The sequence below is a fragment of the Thamnophis elegans genome, chromosome 10 (assembly GCF_009769535.1).
Source record: "Thamnophis elegans isolate rThaEle1 chromosome 10, rThaEle1.pri, whole genome shotgun sequence".
Taxonomy (NCBI): domain Eukaryota; kingdom Metazoa; phylum Chordata; class Lepidosauria; order Squamata; family Colubridae; genus Thamnophis; species Thamnophis elegans.
In genome coordinates, this window is record NC_045550.1 from 29658260 (window position 1) to 29676112 (window position 17853).

Genomic DNA, 17853 nt, shown 5'->3' on the forward strand with positions numbered 1-17853 from the left:
CATCAAAGCTGCTAAATGAACCATTTTGCAGACAACCATATCTTTTTATGTTGTCTTTCTCAGCTGTAAATTTGATCTAACATTTGTCTGTTTTAAAAGCAACACAACCCATAAAAACTATATATATGTATACTTTTAATGCATAAAGAGCAGTGGTTAGCAATGGTTAGAATGCAGTACTGCAGGCTACTTCGGTTGCCTACAATTTGGCAGTCTGAATCTCACCAGGCTCAAGGTTGACTCAGCCTTCCATGGTGGGTAAAATGAGGGCCCAAATTATTGGGGGCAATATGCTGACTTTATAAACCTCTTAGAGAGGGCTGTAAAGCACTGTGAAGCGGTACATAAGTCTAAGTGCTATTGCTATTAGCACAATAAAATATAGGGTATTTACAATGAAAGCTATACACTAGTACAGAAAAAGCCTGTTGGAAGAAATCCTATATGAAAAGAAAAGGACCCAATAGGGACAGGAACTATATTTTTCAGTAATTAGGGCAAAGATGGATAAGACTTGCCAAGAAAACACCCTCTTATCCCAAAGTGAAACTATATAATCTGATACAGAATATTGTTAGATTTTCAATGTTTAATACTTATTTCTTTACTTTATTTGCTTCAATATTGTTTCAAAACAAAATCTGGATGTCTAATGTTTAATGAAAAGCAGCTGAATTGGATCAAAGTAGTACCAGGAGAGAACTAAATTGTCAGACAGTCTAAAGGAGCAGAATCAAGGGGAATGAACTAACTTATCTGTAGCAAATATGACCTTCATCTGGACAAACATGTATTCACTAAAAGTAACGAGTAGTTTGTTTTTGCCAAAGGAATAGGAAATGATAAGTTTGACTATATGCATTTCATTTCAACAAAGCAAGCATGTGTCTATATAATTCCAAATTATATATAGCTGCTATTTTGCCTCAAAACAACTAAGGATTAAATGTTTTAGCCATCAGTTGCTGAAAAAATTATGCATGATCCGAAATGCTTGTGGATTGTATGGAATACACAGAGGTTGCATCTACATGCACCAAAAATTATTTTTATATAAATATAACTAGATGCTTCACAAAACAAAACATTTTTTTAAAAAAAGTAATGTTAGAACTTATGTTTTTGCAAAAATTAAGTTCTGCAACTGCTATCTTGGTTTTGAGGAATCCGGGTGAATTTCAGTGGAGACTAAACAAATATGCAACCAAAATCCCAATATTCTTGGTTTTGAACTCTCGGAGGCTACAGTAGTAAATTAGGCACATCCGTTCACATCCTTGCACCTTGAAAAGTGATTGTGATCAATCAATTTGTTTCCCAAGCTTCCAGAGGCACATGACCTTAATTTAGCTTTGAAATATGACCTACTGCAGCTGACAGGCCCAGATTATGCTACTTCCGATCTGTGTCCTTCTAACCTTCTCAAATGTAACTCTAGAATTGCACTGGTATGCTTTCTCCAGGAAGAGGAACTTCCAGATGGAATCAAGCCGAATAGCTTTAAGGTCACTGGGAACTTAGGGACTGGGAGATATGACTGGCAGTCTTAAAAGCAACCTGAGGTTCTGGCAATAGAGAGGAACCAAATTTATTTAAGGAACTTGGATGGAGATTTGTCATAAATATGAACATATTTTGGGGGGTAAGTAATCCCATCTTGTTAAGCTTTAACATGTCTTGTCTTTCAATCACATGCTAGCCTAGAGTATTTTGAAAACACAACCTCCTATTTGGGTAAGAATATCCAGATCTGAAACATTGAAAAATGTGAAAAAAATAGGATAAATTTCATGAAAAATCCAACAATGGCAAATATCACTCCGGTCATTAGTATTAATATGTCTTCTGACGAACAAGACATAACATTTAAAATAATTTCAGTCTGTTTGATTAACATTCTGAAATGGTGAAGTCTCTTGAAAGTTTCACAGAAGGGCAGGCTATAAAAACATGTTGCATATTTCAAAGAGGAAGATTCAAATATTGACCAGTAAATATTTTATAAGGTCAAGATCATGTTTTCCTCTGATGGTTCTAAATAAAATCAAATAATAAATGTAATAAATTACATGTAATACAATGTGTATAGTGAAGAAAAAGGCCAAGGGCCATTGATTAAAATGATTCATTCAGAATGTCAGCCACTTAACTCTTTAACATCATCAGTCTATATATACTGCCAAGAAGTAGCTGGCTTCCTTAACTATTGAACAAGGAAAAGAAAGTATGAACTATTGATCTGAAATTTGAATTGTTGATCCCATTTTAGATATATTTCCCAACTTAAATGAATCAGAGGGAACATTCTCGAACAACCTGAGAATATAGAGATTAAAATGTGTGCATTCTTATAGTAAATTTTTTTTGACAATAATCTGGGTTTTTGGGCAGACATGTATCAAAAGAATGATACACTTTCAGCAATACCAACAGACCAGAACCTGAGGGGCTCAGCTTCATTTTCACACTCAACCTTAGCACCTCCCTGGGTAATTTCAACCAGTTTACCCTCTCACAGCCCAGCCTGCCTCATGGAATTGTTGTGGGACAAACTGGACAAGAGAATGTGAGGAAGATGATCCCTCTCTCTCTCTCTCTCTCTCTCTCTCACACACACACACACACACACACCGTTTTCAACTCAAGAAATGGGATATAGAATGAGCAAGCAAAATATGATGTCTGTCAGGTCACAAGGCCTTTGGACCAGAAAAAAACATCCTCCAAGTGGGGGGGAAGCCCCCACCCCCTTTACCTGTGTTCTGTTGGGTACTGGTTTTCAGGCATTATCTTTGGCATCTGGATAGGCTGATGAGGTGGTCGAGGTATAGCAAAGGGTTGCTGCCTTGGTTCCTGAAGAGGGTGAGGGGTGGGAGGAGGGGCACCCTGCAATGGGCCTGCTGGGTTGACATGTGCAGGAGTCTGCACAGGTGTGGCGGGCAGAGGTGGAGGCGGAAGGGCGCCGCTCTGAAGTGCAGGTGAAGCTGGGGTAGTGGGCGGAGTTAATGGCTTGAACCCAACGGGGGGCTTCCTATCATAGGCACTGTTCAGAGAGCAGAGAAAAAAAGAAGAGAAAAGAAGCACAATTTAAAACAGGCAGGAACCATTTACTCAGCTTCAGCTTCAAGTCCTTGACAGTTGGGAGTTGTTTGCATTTCATGGTTGTCAGGAAGTAACAGTTAAGGCCGATCACAGGCCCAAGGGAATCTTTGTACTTCAAGTAAGCGACAAACAGGCTGAGTCATAGGGCTCATTTTAAAACACTTTTCTTACAATTTTCTCAGGCATAATTGTAGCTTCCGATTGTGTGCATTCTCTTCTTTCCTAAGGAACAAATCCCTCCCCCACAAGTGCCTTCCCTCCCCCCCTTTGTCCCCACCTCGAATAATTAAGAACCAATTTTAATCAGGAGAGCAAACAGGACTGATACCAATCATTCTGCAGGTTGCCCTGGTGCAATTCCTACCACCTACCCCTATGAGTGTGCACTCATATACACTTGTGTGAAAATCTTGCAATTACTTGCAATAATTAAATAAAGTTAGTTTAAACCTTTGGCAACATACAGAGCCATTACTATCTCTATGAACAAGACTGCTAGGTACAACAGGTATTAATCCAGTAAATATTGAAATTATTTCTTGGGTTATAGCAGCTCTCCCTAGCTTAATGACTTATAAAAGTGTTTAATGCTACTTTGGCAGCTGCCACTCTAACATAACTTCAAAAGCACTAGGTTGAAGGAAGCTATTTTAGAATATCAGAAGCGCCATGTTAGAACTTACAATGATTTGTGGGTGGGTGATGTTACAAAAAGGCATGGGGTTAGCAAGGTAAACAATTCAGAATACAGAATAGAGTTGTTACAATTACCGTATTTTTCAGAGTATAAGACACACCAAGGTTTTGAAGAAGCAAATGTAAAAAAAAGTAGGTAGGTAGATAGGGAGAGAAAGGGAGAGAAAGAGAGAGAAATACAGTAGATAGGTAGGGGGGGAGAGAGAGTAGTTAGGTAGGTAAAGGGATAGAGAGTGATAGTGTGAAGGTAGAGGGATAAAGAGAAATAGAAAGAGAGAGAGAAATACAGTAGATAGGGAGAGAGAAAGAGAGAGTAGGTAGATTGGTAGGTAGAGGGATAGAGAGAGAGAGGAATACAGTAGATAGGTAGGGAGAGAGTAGTTAGGTAGCTAGATAGGTAGGTAGATAAAGGGATAGAGAGAGAGAGAGAGAGAGAGAAAGAGAGAGATAGAGAAACAGTAGATACGTAGGGAGAGAGAGTGTCTGTAGGTAGGTAGGTAGGTAGGTAGGTAGAGGGATAGACAGAAAGAAATAGAGATAGAGAGAAATACAGTAGATAGGTAGATGTTTCTGCTGGCACAGAACTTGATCAATGTAATTCTCATCAATCAGTTAAAGAGCTTTCCAAAAGGAAAATGAAAGTTTTTGCACTCTGCAAACCTCCCGAAAAGGGGCCCTTTCCCTCCCCCAAAAAGGCATGAATAGCCGGGGGGGGGGCTTGCAGAGTGCTCCTGGGGGGTGGTCAAAAACAAGCAAAAAACAGCCCATTTTTCATGAAAATGGGTCCATTTTTGTCAAAAAAATTGCCTGCATAGCCTTATGGAGGCTTATAGAGTGCTGCTGGGGGCCGGGGGGCCAAAACCACCCCCTTTTTTGCTCATTTCTGCCCTCCCCAGCCCCCAGGAGCTCTCTGAAAGCCTCCATGGGTATGAACGGCCATTTTGGTGAAGGGTCGGGGCTTTGGGAGGCAAAAAAATGCTGTATTCGGTGTATAAGATGCACCCAGATTTTCACCCTCTTTTTTTAGGAAAAAAGGTGTGTCTTATACTCTGAAAAATATGATACTCCCCCATCAAAACAGCTTCCCATTGCTCAAGCTATCTGATTTGAGTTATACTGCATTGGAAGAGGCCAGAGGAAGGCCACAGGAATCCAAATCTATGCCCAGTGCCTTGCATTTGAGCATAGATGCTACTATCAAGTTGCCAATAGCTTTCCAGGTAAATAATTAAGCTTATAAGGCTTCAGGAGCAGCTCTCCTGGGAGGTGGCTTGTCTTGGCATAGCTTGCCAAAGTAGTGGTTTCATTTTGTAAGACAAAAAGGTCTAAGTCTACTGTTTGCACATTTCCCCCCAGAAATCAAGCAACTAAATATTAAAACAAAGTTATAATAAATTATCCAACCATACAAAAAATGCTATCATGGGGCCGTCTTGCCAAAGCAGTACCAATACTACTTTTTATTCTTCCTATTTTCCTACTCCAACTCTCTTTCAAGTGTTTTTAATCAATTCTTGATTAAACTGTCGATGTAACCGATTAATATTTTTAATCAATGGATGGAAATTCTTTGTTTATTCAAATGGGTCTGGTTCAGTTCCTAGGAACTGTCAATCATTTAACAGTGCTTTTGCAAACTGATTCTACATACCAATAATTGTAGAGGCACTTTTCTCCATAGTTAGCACAGAGCACCTGCTCATGACTACAGGTGGACAGCTCTGAAGACGGGCTGTGTAGTTCTCTCTTAATCTTAGCTGGTGGTGGCGCATGAAGTACCACTGGATTAAAAACAATGGAAGAAAATCAACGCATGTGTCATAAACTAGATACATGATGTGTAACTTAAATTCCTATCTACATTCATTACATACAGACAACCACATATTACTTATAGGTCCTGAGTTACAGCATATAGTACATATTTTCTTTAAAATGTTACTGAATCTTACAGGAGTGCATATTTTAGTTTCTATAATTATATATTGTTCCTATGGGGAATTTATAAATGACACAACGTTTCTTCATGTTAATACCCAGAAAAGAAAAGAAAAATTAAGTGCTGAGTAGCAGCAAACAAAACTAGTTGCAACAGCAATATGAAAGGAAGTAGAGGAAAAAATAAGGCCACTAATGAGAATTGGGTTGGCAATTGTCCAGAATAAGAAAGATTTTTGACTTCGCATTCCTGAAGTTAGTTCTGTCCAAGTTAATAAGGGAAACCAAGAGCACAAAATTGTGAGCACAAGCGAACTTGGAATATGATAGTGTACGCTTTGATACTACACTCAGAAGCAAATCTGGAATGAAATTTCAGTAGAACTATGGAGCTCAAACATCTTTTTCTTCTAATGCCAATCCAGCTTCCCAACATAAAGTACAACCTGAGTAGTACTAGAAAATAACACCATGCTTGACTGCAGCTAAGTATTGGACAAAAGGAATAATACTAGAAAACAAAGAATTGAATAAGCACACTTTGAACAATTTATTGAAATATTAAGCCTAACCCCAACTTAATAAAAAGCAAAAGAAGTTAAATCCACGAATTCCAGTACTCATAAATAATACTTTATGAGGTACACAGATTTCTGAGATCACTGTAGGTATGTGTGCATACATTTATTTTTTTTAAAAAAATCATATGGCTGCCTATTTCACAGAAAATGTCTGAGTGGCATACAACCAACAATTAAAATAATGTCACAGCTGTTTAAAACTTAAAAAAAAATGAAAATAAGATGGTGGGAGAAGAACATTCAATTAAATGCAGTATAACCATTGCAAAGGATGCAATGCAACTTTGCACCTTGAATCTGTCTTTATGCCGATGTAACAAAACACTGTGCAAATGCCAGGAGATCTAACTGATTTGAGAAAGTGCCCATCCTCATTTGCCATTGAAAGGGAAAAAAATGCTGGCAACTGCATCTTTCAAATAAGGTATCCTGACATTCCCACATACCTTTGAGAGGGAATTATTTTTCACGGCATTGCCGTTTTTAAGCAAGATTTGACAAGAAGAATAATCTATCCATGCCAAGGCTGGGAGATCAATTCCAAAGTAGGAAATGACCTCATTAGGAAGAAACACCTTGCTTTAATACTAGTCATGACAACTCCAGCTTAACTGGTTCTAAAAATACACAGCTCTGAACTCAACAAAAGCTTCCCTGGGATCAGGTTTTTTGAAAAGTACTTGGAGCACTATATGGACAGTGGTATCTTTGTATTATTACACAAGACAGTTTGAGCGCCCAATGCAAGTGGCATAAACATAGTTTCTTTGTACTAAAACTGCAGCAACAAAAAGCAGCCACACTAAATCTATCATGATAGTTACTAAACCAGGATTATGTGGATTCAACAATACTGCCAAGTCAAACTGGGAAGGTCCGTTCTGTTTGTAGCAAAGCCTCTGTCAACAATTTGTTCTCACAGGTTTAGATTCTTTAGATTCTCATAGATTAGATTCTTTATTTTAGCCGATGGCTATTTTAACTATGGATTGGTGTCTATATTAAACATATTGTTCTGTGGGTGCTTGCTTTCCCCTACTTATCATCTACAGGGTAGCAGAGATGCTCCTATTGGGCAGCATGAGATCATCTATTTGGGCACACCAATAGAAAGCAGATGACCTTTACAGTATGTTTCTCTCCTTTTAAGGTTTATACTGGGCTTTTTTTTAATGGGGGGGGGGAAACATTCCCACTTAGGCAAGTGTACTGTACGCTTGAAGAAATGTAAACTGGATCATGTATACAGTCAGGCCTGGAAGGTATTTTTTGAAGCCACATAGATTGCAGAATTTGATATTATGTAGCTTTCTTCATGAGGTGCCAGTGAATACATCACACTTCCTAAAGATGCTATTCTCCAGACACTTTGAACTTCAATTCTCATCAGTCTTAGTTATTAAGGAACCCAACCCAAATCCCCTGGAAAACATCAGATTTGCCATCATGTTGGATAAGAAATTGTTGATTTAAAGATGTATTGCAGGTCAGCATAAGTACTTTGACTCTAAGATAGAATAACAGCCTTTTTGTTTCAAGGGAGGCTCTTAAGTGCAATCTTTTATAGCTACAATACAAAACAAGATGGAAAAGGAACATGCCCAGTTAGACTGATGCCAGAAATTAGCAGAGGACATGTGAGTCTTGCCTGCTTCTTCTCAATACAAGTTAGCATTTGGCAAGCACCCATGGAAAGATGATGCACATAGCATCTCTGACTATTCATCATTTATATGCTGATCAGCTGTACTCTGCCATTTAAGTCCAACTGGGATTTGTTTGTGCACCAATCTGAACACACCCTGAAAAGCTGGCGTTAAATGTGGAGGACCAAAAAAGGCATTTCGAGGATTAACCATTGCTTCAATCATAGCAAAGGGTAAATTATACTTAGGGCCACAGGGAAGGGAAGGTTGCCAGGGAGAATAGTTCAATGCAATTACTTCTATATTATCAAAGTATCTTAAGAGAATACCCATATGTACAACCCAATATTTAGCTGTGTTATCACATATCTGTTCCCCAGCACTTGCTTCATTATGATTCCTATAGCTGCTTTCAATCTTAGCGACGCTCCTCATTTCCTACTAGAGCTAATTATCCTTATAGGAACTTGTCTTCAATGCTCCCCCCACCTTTGGAGAACAACTACATGGCAGATTTATCGTGGTACTGGAAAAAGCCTCAAGCCAAGAATGAGTTGTTCAAGCATCTAGCTGGATACATTTCAAAGTGGAACTAATGCTGTTTTTCCCCTCACAAGAAAAATGCTTTACCTGAAACGTTGGTTCAGCAAAAGGGAAAAGAAAGAAACGACATAGCACTTATGTAGCATTCAGTCTATTAAACCACCTAACTCCATATTGTATATATGGAACAGGTTCATATGCTACACTACCACACAAGATGATCTGCTTCTGACTTTGTGGATTGTGTAAACACAGCTAATATGGTTTATAAAATATGAGTTGTGGTTTATCCCAAGTTGCAGCCTAAGCAGTTTTGAATTATTCAACAAACCATTGTTAAGTAAGACTTAACACAGGTGAGACAAGGTTATAATTTTGGAGTGGCACCAAAGGCCACCGGAAAAAAGAGGATGACAAAGTTGTAAGAGGCAGGATTGAGATTTTTGGCCTTCTTTCAAAATTAAAAACAGATAGGCTAATCTGTTGGACAATTGCCCATGTTAGTTCTAATTTGGAGGAAAGCAAACAAACCATCTCTGTCCCACTGACTGCTGAATTTTAGCAGCACAATTTGGGAAGGCGCAGAAGAGGTAAAAAGACTTGGGAAACTTGCATAGTCTCTGAATTATGGGTTTAGGGAAACTAGCTCAGCACAATGTGTTAGTTGATCTTCAAATATTCAGATAAGGGTTCTCTTCCCAGTCCATCTAGAACTGCAAGAAATTGAACCTGGAACTTGGTGCATGCAATGTTTGTAACCCATACCTCAATTATCCAAATGTTTAGAGCATTTGGAAAAAAAGTACCCTGTTTCTCCAAAAATAAGACCAGTCGGGCTTTTGAGCGCATGCGCTAAAATAAGCCCTCCGTGAAAATATTGCAACACACAGCAGCCATGAGGTGACCACACTCACCACCTCCTGCACCTCAAAAATAATAAGACCTCCCCCAAAATAAGGCCAAGCACTTATTGGGGGGAGTGTCAAAAGAAAATAAGACCCTGTCTTATTTTCAGGGAAACACGGTATATTTATTCAATTTCTAGATTTTGGAAGTACACTTTCCTACTTCAATTATTCAATCTCTAAATAACCTGAAAGCTAGCAAGTCCTGAACTTAGTCTGAAACATTAAAAGAATGTACATTCCTACTTCCACTCATTCTATAGATTTCTTTAGGAAAATTTCAAATTACGTAAGGAAAGAACATATAATTTATTTAGTATTATTGTAATCTATTTTAGCAGTCTGGGTGGGGTAAAAGGAAATCAAATACAGAAACAAAATTCTTATTGTAAACAGTAAAATTAAAATTAATATCATTAAAAGTCAATAGTAACTAATTATACTCTAAGCACAGTAAACAATGCAAGTAAACAAGATGAAAGTCATTGAAAACAGTAAAGGTGTTACAATTAAAAACCAGCAATTATGAAATTTACCTAATATAAGGGCTTAAGCCAGGATCAAATAAAACTGCTTTAGTTTCTTCATGAAAGACCAGCAGGGACAGGGCTATCCATACTACTGGGGAGGGTATTCTATAAAATGAGGACACCATTGAGAAGATGATTACCTAGGTCCTTAATCCAGGTAATTCAAAAGGAGGAGAAACGTGCAATAGGCCCTCTTTTGATGACTAAATGGCTTCACTTTTGGAAATACCCAAAAATGTTAATGTACACATATAGACATACACATGTGCCATTATCCTACTATTAATCCATGAAGCTCTGATACCTTTAACTTTTAAAACAATCAATACATATTTAAAGAGCCGAGGTGGCGCAGTGGAAGAGCCGAGATGGCACAGTGGTTAAATGCAGCACTGCAGGCTACTTCAGCTGACTGCAGTTCTGCAGTTCGGCTGTTCAAATCTCACTGGCTCAGGGTTGACTCAGCCTTCCATCCTTCCGAGGTGGGTAAAATGAGGACCCGGATTGTTGTTGGGGGCAATACGCTGACTCTGTAAACCGCTTAGAGAGGGCTGGAAGCCCTATGAAGCGGTATATGTCTAACTGCTATTGCTATAACATAATTTCTAGGAGAAAACATTTAAGGAAAAGGCATATGCATCAGAATTTTCTACCTAAATAGTGTTTTTACAAAACAGCTTTACTTGGCCAGAAGTGGAGTATTATCCACCCCATCCCCTAAGACTAAGTATACAGCTATTACACCACAAGCAGATTGCCTGGATGCGACAGCTTTCGGGCATCACTAACAATTAGTACTCTCGTTTTGCAAGAGATTTAGAAACTCTGACTCCTGCATTGTGGATCACTTCCCAGGAATGAATCTGAGTGACAGAAGTGGGACTTATCCAAATAATTAATTATGTAGGAAGACAAAACAGGAGATCTCAGAGCTTCTTGGCATACAATATTTCTCAAGGGCAAAATTAAGACCAGAATTCATTTTCAAGGAAAGGCTCCAGCTATCTTTTGTCTCCCACCAAATCAATGAATAGTGTACTGTAGGTGATCAAAACCTGTTTTTTTTTTTAAAAAGAATTACAGTACATGTCTCTAGTCACCATTCATATTGGCTGTCTTCTGGTATTTCAAGTGTTAATTTTTTCCCTTAAAATTACCCTCTCCCCTCTCCCCACCCTCTTCCTATTAGGCAGGGCCTTGCTGAACAGCAAACAGCAGGAAACTCACATTGGAGGTGTTCCAGCTGTCAGTCACAAGCATGTTTCTTTCCAACAACCTCGGTGTTGTCTGAACTGTTGTTTTTCTGCCAGCAGCACAATGGAGCTTAGTTATTCATTGAAGAAGGGGGGGAGGGAGGCTGAAAGAAGGCACCGCCCTCCATTCACAACCAATTTGGAATACTCCATCCATTCACAAAAAACCCTCTATCCTCACAGCTGAGCACTACCAATCAGGAGAAGGGAAATGATACTTAAGATTATAACAGAGACCAGCTGTCCTACACAGAGGAGCTTGTACTGTGGATGTTTATGTAAGGAATTCAAACACTGAAGAAATGTCCTGAATAAATAAGAAGGAGCTAGCTATTTCACAGAGTTCGCTGCAAACCCAAATGATTGTGCAACATAACTTGTGGTGAGGTCCGGAAATGCCCCTTGACAAGGAGAAAGAAAAAAAACCCTAAAACATATTTTAAAAAGTAACTTTTTCTTTGCTGCCCATTAAGCTTATTTGTCTTATTGCTTGTGGATGTCGTACTCCCTCAATTCCTTTCAGCAGTTCTTGTATCCCTACTTATGACAAGAATTAAGAAGTTCAAACTACAATCCCAGTGTAACACACTTGTTTTGTTCAAGAACTACCACAGCACGAATAATTGGCAGAGAGGTTTGGTTGCTGAAAGTAAGAGCAAAAAAAAATAGGTTCTTGAAGGGGCAAAAAGTCTACAAGAATAGCTCCCAATCTTGGGTTCCAGATTACAGCTGGGTTAAATTAGACTACAGCTACAATATTCCCAATGATTGTGATGGAATCAAGGTTGGAACAGAGTACAGTCCCTATTAACATAAAGAGAAAAGGTTTTTTTAAAAGACTCTTCCAGATTACCCATTCCTTACTCCTGTCATGTAGTCCAACACGTAGGATTTGGGAGTGCTCTTGGATTTCAAATTGTCAATGGATGTAAATTTGACCTTAATGACCAGGAGCACCTATGTACAACTGGTAAAGTTAACTCCTGCCATTACTGGATGAAGATAGCCTGACCTTAGCAATGTACAGACTGGTAACCTTCTGGCTGGATTATTCTAATCCATTTGATGTGCAGCTGCTGTTGAAGTCAGTTGAGACTACAGTTGGTGCAGGATATTGCAGCCAGGAAAGGATATGGGCACAGAATGTGGGAATATGTTATTTCTGCTCTGCAGGTATAACGCTGGCTTTCAACAGTATACCAGGCCCAATTTAATATGCTGACCTTTATCTTTGTATTTATCTTTATCTCAAATGGCTTTGGACCTGGATATCTGAAACAGTGCCTCATTCAGTACTGACCATATCACAATTTGAGATCTGCTGAGGAGTGAGTGATTGCTAACCGTGTGAAGTTGCTAGACCATATGTTTATGACAAACTTTTTCAATAGCAGCATCAGAGCTTTGGAAAAACAGGCAACTCTCTTTCTGTAGAAAGTGGCTAAATGCGTTATTTTGATATTTGAATGACCCTATCAAAGTTGCTTAAATAATTTTACCATTAATAATAATCTTTTAGTTCTAAGCTTGTTTTAATGTTTCGTTAATGCTTTTTAAATTATTGTTTTATCACTGGAAACAACCCTAAGTGCTGTGAGATAATTATAAGTATATACATCAAATCATCTTACACACTGTCTCCTCACCCTTCCCCATCACAGTGTACAGCTCCACCCATTGCTCACCTCCTCAGAACAGTGCCTTATCGCAAATTATTGGATGTATAATTGATTATAATTGAATGAATTATAATGATTAATGGATATGAATATAAAGAAACCCATGTTTCTTTATATTCATTATGTTTTTAAGTCTGATCTAGGCTGGAATTAGGGTATTAACTGGACATGAACTCAGGAATCACTCTTGGCTATTTTTTAAATTACACTCTACCACATTTTGAATTTGATGCAAAAATTACCATGCTAAAATGGATCATGAAAAGAGCAACCAGCTATTATTTTTGTGCATTATTTTGCATTTGTTCTTAGATAAGGAACATTAATACTAATTAAAGAGGAACTATTGATTTGGGATGCTGTGAGACTGAGCAACGAAGTATTAATTACATTGCTTAATGAAATTTTGATGGAAAATTGTTTAGCTAGCATTGTCTTCTATTAAATTTAAATAAATTCTAGGACTAATTCAGAAATTTTCATATACATTTAAACCTGAATAAACACAAATCTTAGGCATCATTGTGTTCAGTAGGCAAAGTTTTTTTTAACACCTACAAACTCCCCCCCCCCCCCCAATAGTCAACAACCTGCTGCCTTCCAAATCTGTTCGGGCACAATTTAGTTTGCTGAATTGGGATGACAGGATTTATAATCCATACTGCCTAAAATACTTCAGATTACAGGAGACAGTTTCACTGCTGCCCAATTAAGCAATCAACCAGATCCTTTCTCTCTCTTTTCTGTGCCAGCTCTCGTCATACAAAGGGTAACAGAAATTTACAATCAAACATTTTAGGAAGTTATCCAGAACTTGTCTGGGCAGATCATTTTTTTCATATGTCAGTTAGAGATATGATCCCCCCCCCCCTTTGTAAAACAAATGGCCTATGCAAAGATCTGCTGGATGAAAACAAAAACTGGAAAGGGGCTAAACTGGAATTGTGTTGATTCCTCACAACTATCTAGACTACTCCCTCCTGTTTCCTTGGTAAGGTTTTTTGGAAGTAGCTTGCCATTGCCCCTTTCCTAGGGTTGAGGCAGACTGAGAAGCCTAAGGTCACCCAGCTGGCTTTGTGCCCAAGACAAGACTAGAACTCACCATCTCCCAGTTTCTTAACTAATATACCAAGCTGGCTCTTCCAGGGATATTTAACCTTGTTTATATAACTTCTTGCTAACATTCAAATGGACTGAAAGGAAAAAGGGAAAAAGTATTTTAAATACATCGCTGCCAAATATTTCAAAAACCTTCAATAAGCCAAGACCAAAAAAAAAGAAATCATGTTTTTTTCTTTGATAGTCCAAGGAAACAATGAAACTTAATCCATGACTAGAATTTGCAATAATTACAGTGATAAAAAGATAAAAATAATTACAAATAGCAGGAAAGTGGACTTGGAGGTGTGCAATATTGAGTCTGGACCCCCCCACGCCAACACCCAGTGAAAGAGTTCTGGAGTGCCTTCAAATTATATTATACACACACACTTATGTGTATGCATGCACACACATCTTTGTATGTCTGCATACATGTACTGAGAAAGCATATGTTCTAATATCCTCACTATAATTAGAATCTGAAAAGACAAGTGGTTGGTATAACTATTAAGATGGATCACATCAGATCAAAGCCAGGAGAAAGTCAGGAATATAAGATTATTAGATGAATGGTGTCTTAGGTTTTTAATCTTATACACAGGCAGAAGCTAAGTAAGCGAATAATGCTGAAACTATCAAATGAGTTGTACATATTGTACTTTATGCCAGTGTGGCTTTGCCCCATTCTCTGATGCCAAAAGAGAGTCAAAACTAAACTGCCTTTAGTGGGAGGTTGCTCAGTCCAGTTAAAGAATTGCAAAAACGCCACTTCTCATTCGACTTTTTCCTTATATAAATCAAATGAGCCAAAATATATAACCAGTTGAATCATGTGATACAGCTAGATTATGCCATTTTATGAGGATCACATGCTTAACTTTCCTTATTGAAAATCCCCTCCATATACGTAGAGAATCAGAGCATCAAAGGCAAGGCAAGCTTAAAACAACTTCATTTAAAATAAACTATAACTCAAAAGAAGCAGCCTGTTTTTCTGACAAGGAAAAGGAAATGCAATTCTTCATTTTTAAAGTGCCAAACAGAACTGTTCAGCAGAAACAGAACTAAACAATTCTCCTGACATAGACCAGTAATAAAATGCCAATTTTCACTGCAATTTTAATGACCAGCATACATTTTGGAGCAAGCCCAGACTGCAGGCCATAAAACAGAACCCTAGCCAAAAAAGAATTCCCAATGGCCCAAATGAAGCAATTCATAAATCAGAATGAAAAACATTTGGAGGTTAGGGGGAAAGTGCTTAGGTATTCTGCTCTGTTGCTCTTATTCAAAAAGAACAAATGGATAATTCTTTTTCTGGGCTAGGGAGAGGGAAAAACCTTCCCAATTTAGAACTATCACAAGAGACACATCTGGCTTCCCCTATTGCTCCTCTATAATAGTGCACAAAAGCTTCAGAGCTTTGCTTAATACCTATGAAGGCAAGCAAGCAGTTTTGCTTTGTTTTTATTACCTATTTATCAAAACATTATTTAAAATATTTGCACTATAGGTAGTCCTTGACTTACAACCACAATTGAGGCCGAAAATTATGTTGCTAAGTGAGACAGTTGTTTTGCCCCACTTGAAGACCTTTTTTTGCTGCAGTTGTTAAGTGAACCTGGCTTCCCCATTGACCTTGCTCGTCAAAAGGTCCCAAAAAGGTGATCACATGACCCCAGGGTAACCGTCATAAATATGAGTCAGTTGCCAACTGTCTGAATTTTGATCACATAACCATGGAGATGCCACAACGGTTATTTATGACCACTGTGAAAAATAGTCACAGTTCACTTTTTTCAATTCACTAAAAGAACTATTGTTACTTAACAGCACCTGTACTATTTTAACCCTACAGGAGTGTACTTTGTATCTCACTCCTTTCTATATGTGGATATTCCAGATAATTCACATTCAGAGGATCCAAGAAAATAACGAGGTAGAAGACATACTTTGCCTTTTAAGAATTTGTAAATGATCACCCAGCCATGCAGTTGTGCAGACGGAGCAAAAAAAAAAAAAAAGAGAAGTTTTGTCACAAGTAATATCAGAAGCACTCATCCTCCAATGGGTGTGTCCCACCACATAGTGCTAATTATGCAGTTATGTTACTGCTACCCTAGGGAAAGAAACTTTCTTCCCTAAATCAAATGGTTACCGCGAGGAAGGAAAACAATTTGGAACCATCACAACAAACGCTATCAACTTTATCTTTCTTTCTTCATTAAAAAGAGGAAATGTATATTAAGATACAAGCACTTTAAAAAGGATAGAGAGAGTAAGATCAAAAATTGTTTTTTTTTTAAGTAAAAAAAGAAGGCAAGCACATTAACTTATAGCAGTCTATCTCAACTTGTTTTCTTCTTGGGAAGGAAACTGTATCTAAGACATCTGGAAAATACTAGATTGGGGGGAAATACTTATAGCTGCTGTTCGTACTATTTTAACAGTTTTAAATTAGAGGAAGACACGCAGAGAGACATACTGGTGCCTTTGCTTTCATAAAAATTATACTCTAAATATTCTATATAAACTCCAGGTACTCCAGAATTTGAATTTATGCAATTATATAATCACAAGCATCAAAAGAAAGAAAAATCTTGCATTATCTTCCCACAATTTAAAATACATTTAAAACACTTACACTAATCCTCCCCGAATAGCAGACAAGCATTTAAAACAAGGACAGAACCAACCATATCCTTAATAACGCCGATGTAATATCCATTCATTTGGCACAAAGCCTCATCAGTTTAAATGGGATTTACTTCTAAGTAAACATGTTTGTGATTAACCCAATAGTCATACCAGTTGACTTTTGTGCCAGAATCCACAATAATAATTGTAACCATGAATCATACACTATAAATCTACACCATGCAAGCAGAGCTTCAAAAAAAGCTTTCAATGTGCAAATGGTGCCTCCTTTATTCATTTACTTCTTATATGACAGCATTCCTCTCTTTTATAGCGAGCTTTACTGCTACTGGGTTTCACAAATGCAAGAGAGATCTTTGATCTGTAGATTTTCCTCTCCAGATATTGTTCTAAAAAAGGCAATGCTCAACTCTTCCCAAATTATTCTAATGCCTCGCAGTGAATTCTGTGGAACTGAGTTTTAGATCAGTTATAGTTTACTTAATTTATTGTTGATAATATAATTTATAGACCAGTTGAAACCTGGACGTCTTAACTTGAGGTTGCAAGGCTTCGTGACAGCTGGAAACCTCTGTCACAGCCTCCAGCGACCTCCAAAAGGTATTATTAAATTGAACTTTTCATGTGATCAATGAAAATTATGAAAACAATGCCATATTAATTATATTTAATTAAATTTAGCACAATATAAATTGACTCTAATTTTTGCCCTGCTCCATTAGCTACTTTTAGGGTGTGACTCTCAGACGTTTGGGTACCCATATTGTACAGTGTAGATTTTTGAACCATTTAATTAGATACTTTAAAAATAAATCCAAATCCAGAAGGATTTAACACTGCGTTAACCAAACAAATTACTATTCCAGGCAAAACCCCATTCATTCAGATGTAAAGCTGCTTCCAATGGAAATACAGTATTTTCTGCCATTAACATGGTTATCATGAATGCTGATCACCATTAATGTACCTTTGGCTTCTCCAATGCAAGAAAGCCAGGTTTACTGGACCACCCATCTTTTAGAAAACATTTGGTTTTTTTCATATAATCCTTCAGGTTCTGGGCTAGCAAAGCCTGCCGAGAGGTATCTGAACACATCTCTGCTAGCAACAGATCCTCCCACACCACCTAACACACGGCCTAACTTCAGTTTCTACTGCTCCCAGCAAGAACTGGAAGGGTTGGGCTAGAATGTCAACATAGGAAGAAAATTTATTACTCCA

General features: G+C 37.9%; 1 protein-coding gene across 2 annotated transcripts in view; it reads right to left on the bottom strand.

Moving 5' to 3' along the window:
• The window catches only part of ETV5 (ETS variant transcription factor 5), a 34308-nt gene that overhangs the window by 12557 nt on the left and 3898 nt on the right, over positions 1-17853 (bottom strand). For both annotated transcript variants that reach the window (XM_032225389.1, XM_032225388.1), the window contains 2 exons: positions 5450-5579; positions 2756-3043 (listed from right to left, as the gene is read on the bottom strand). In XM_032225389.1, coding sequence (XP_032081280.1) covers positions 2756-3043; positions 5450-5579 — 418 coding nt within the window. The remainder of the gene's footprint in view (positions 1-2755; positions 3044-5449; positions 5580-17853) is intronic.